The sequence below is a fragment of the Cystoisospora suis genome (assembly GCF_002600585.1).
Source record: "Cystoisospora suis strain Wien I chromosome Unknown contig_1621, whole genome shotgun sequence".
NCBI lineage: Eukaryota > Apicomplexa > Conoidasida > Eucoccidiorida > Sarcocystidae > Cystoisospora > Cystoisospora suis.
The window spans coordinates 1-1,661 of record NW_027154421.1 but is presented as its reverse complement, the minus strand read 5'-3'; the positions used below and the strand labels follow the sequence as shown (position 1 = coordinate 1,661).

General features: G+C 41.5%; 1 protein-coding gene across 1 annotated transcript; it reads left to right on the top strand.

The window, feature by feature from the left end:
* Positions 1–234: 234 nt before the first annotated feature.
* On the top strand, positions 235–1,656 carry CSUI_003569 (uncharacterized protein; the record flags this gene model as incomplete). The annotated part of the gene is made up of 2 exons (XM_068063765.1): positions 235–360; positions 1,159–1,656. Coding segments are annotated over 2 exons (624 nt in total), but the record flags the coding sequence as incomplete, so codon positions are not given.
* Between the last annotated feature and the right edge of the window lie 5 nt (positions 1,657–1,661).

Below are 1,661 nucleotides of genomic sequence, written 5' to 3'. Positions count from 1 at the left end.
TATATATCTGTATATATGGCATATATATATATATATGGTGTATCTACATATTTGTATGAATGTATGATATACGTGGGTCTGGGTATTTTCTAGGTAGGTAACTTGAGGGAGGTTTTCTTCCTCCTCGTTTTCTTCTTCTTCTTCTTCTTCTGCTTTCCTTTCCCCCCTTCTTATTCAAGATGAACAGAGATTGATGGAGAAGACTCTCTTCTACTTTGTTGCTTCTTCATTCAGAGACGAAAAGAGAGAGAAACGAATGAAGAGAACTTCTCTTCTTCTTCTCTTTCCCCTCAATCGAGTCGCCGAGCTCGCCGTCAAGTCTCTCCTCTCGATCTGCAAGCCCTACGAGAAGAAGTCCAGGTATAAATAGAGAAATCCAAGAAGACAGAGTGATAGATAGTTTCAAGATAGATGGATCTAAGATACAGTTAGGGTAGATGCGCCTATGTGTATGTCTATACATCTGTGTATATGTTTCTCTATCTCTCTCTCTATACATATATCTATCTCGATATATAAGGGTATGTCTATGGAGATCTTTCTATAGAGGCCGAGTGTATTAGCGTATGGAAGGAGGTGTGATGAATACATACACATCCATAGGGCTGCTACGACTCGTAAGAATCCGAATGATCTGATCTAACGAAGAAGAAGAATAGATGTATCTATTACATACAAGTGTGTACATGTATGTGTCTGCTGTAATGTGTATAGTATAGTATCTATCTGTCTGTACGATTCCGTATGAGGTGGTTGAGGGGAAGAAGAAGAAGAGGAGAAGAAGAAGAAGAGGGGAAGGAGGAGGCAAGCTACGATTGTGGAGATACCTCCAAGGCGACTTCTGAATAGAAGCGTATGAGGAGGGAGAAGAGTGAGAAGATAGAAAAGAAAGAAAGAAGATTCTCCGTTTCTCACCTCTTTCTTTCTCTCTCTCTATCTTTATGTGGGGGGTTCTATACACAAAAAGGAGATAATAGAAAAGAGAGAAAGATAGACTTCCTCCCATGATCTAGAGACTTCGCGGGGTGGATTGGACTTCTCTCTTCTCTTCTCTCCTACCTTTCTTTTTCTTCTTTCTGTTTCATCGTGGTCTTCTCTCTATCTCTTTGTCTTCTCTCTGTCTGTCTCTCTCTTGCTTCTCTTGATCTTATTGCTTAGAAGAAAAAGGAAGAAGCACGTCAAGCCAAGTGGCGAGCTAATCAGTATATCTCTTACTCTCTCCCTCCTCCCTTGAATCCAGAAGAAGAAGAAGAAGAGATCGACGATAAAACAATCCCTAAGTCTCCCGTCTCTTCTTCTGCCACATGTCGTGCAAGAAAGAAAGAAGAATCTTATTCATCTCCTGACCAGCAGTACTGGGTGTCTTCGCCTTTCTCTTCTTTTCTTCTTCCTCTTAAAGATTCCTCTTCTTCTTCAGAAGCTTCTCGCAGAGCTACCAAGAGAGAAAGAGAAGAAGAAGAAGAAGAGGGCTTAAGGAGCTGCAGGATGAGTGACGATAGAGGCGGTCTCTACTTCCATCAGACAACTGGAGATGCGACCCAACCCTGGCTCTCCTCATCCTCTGGGTTATCTGAAGAAAGGTCATCTCCTTCTTCTTCTTCTCCTTCTTCTTTTTCTTCTTCTTCTTCTTGTTGTCGCTGTGTGATTATTCACTTGATAGA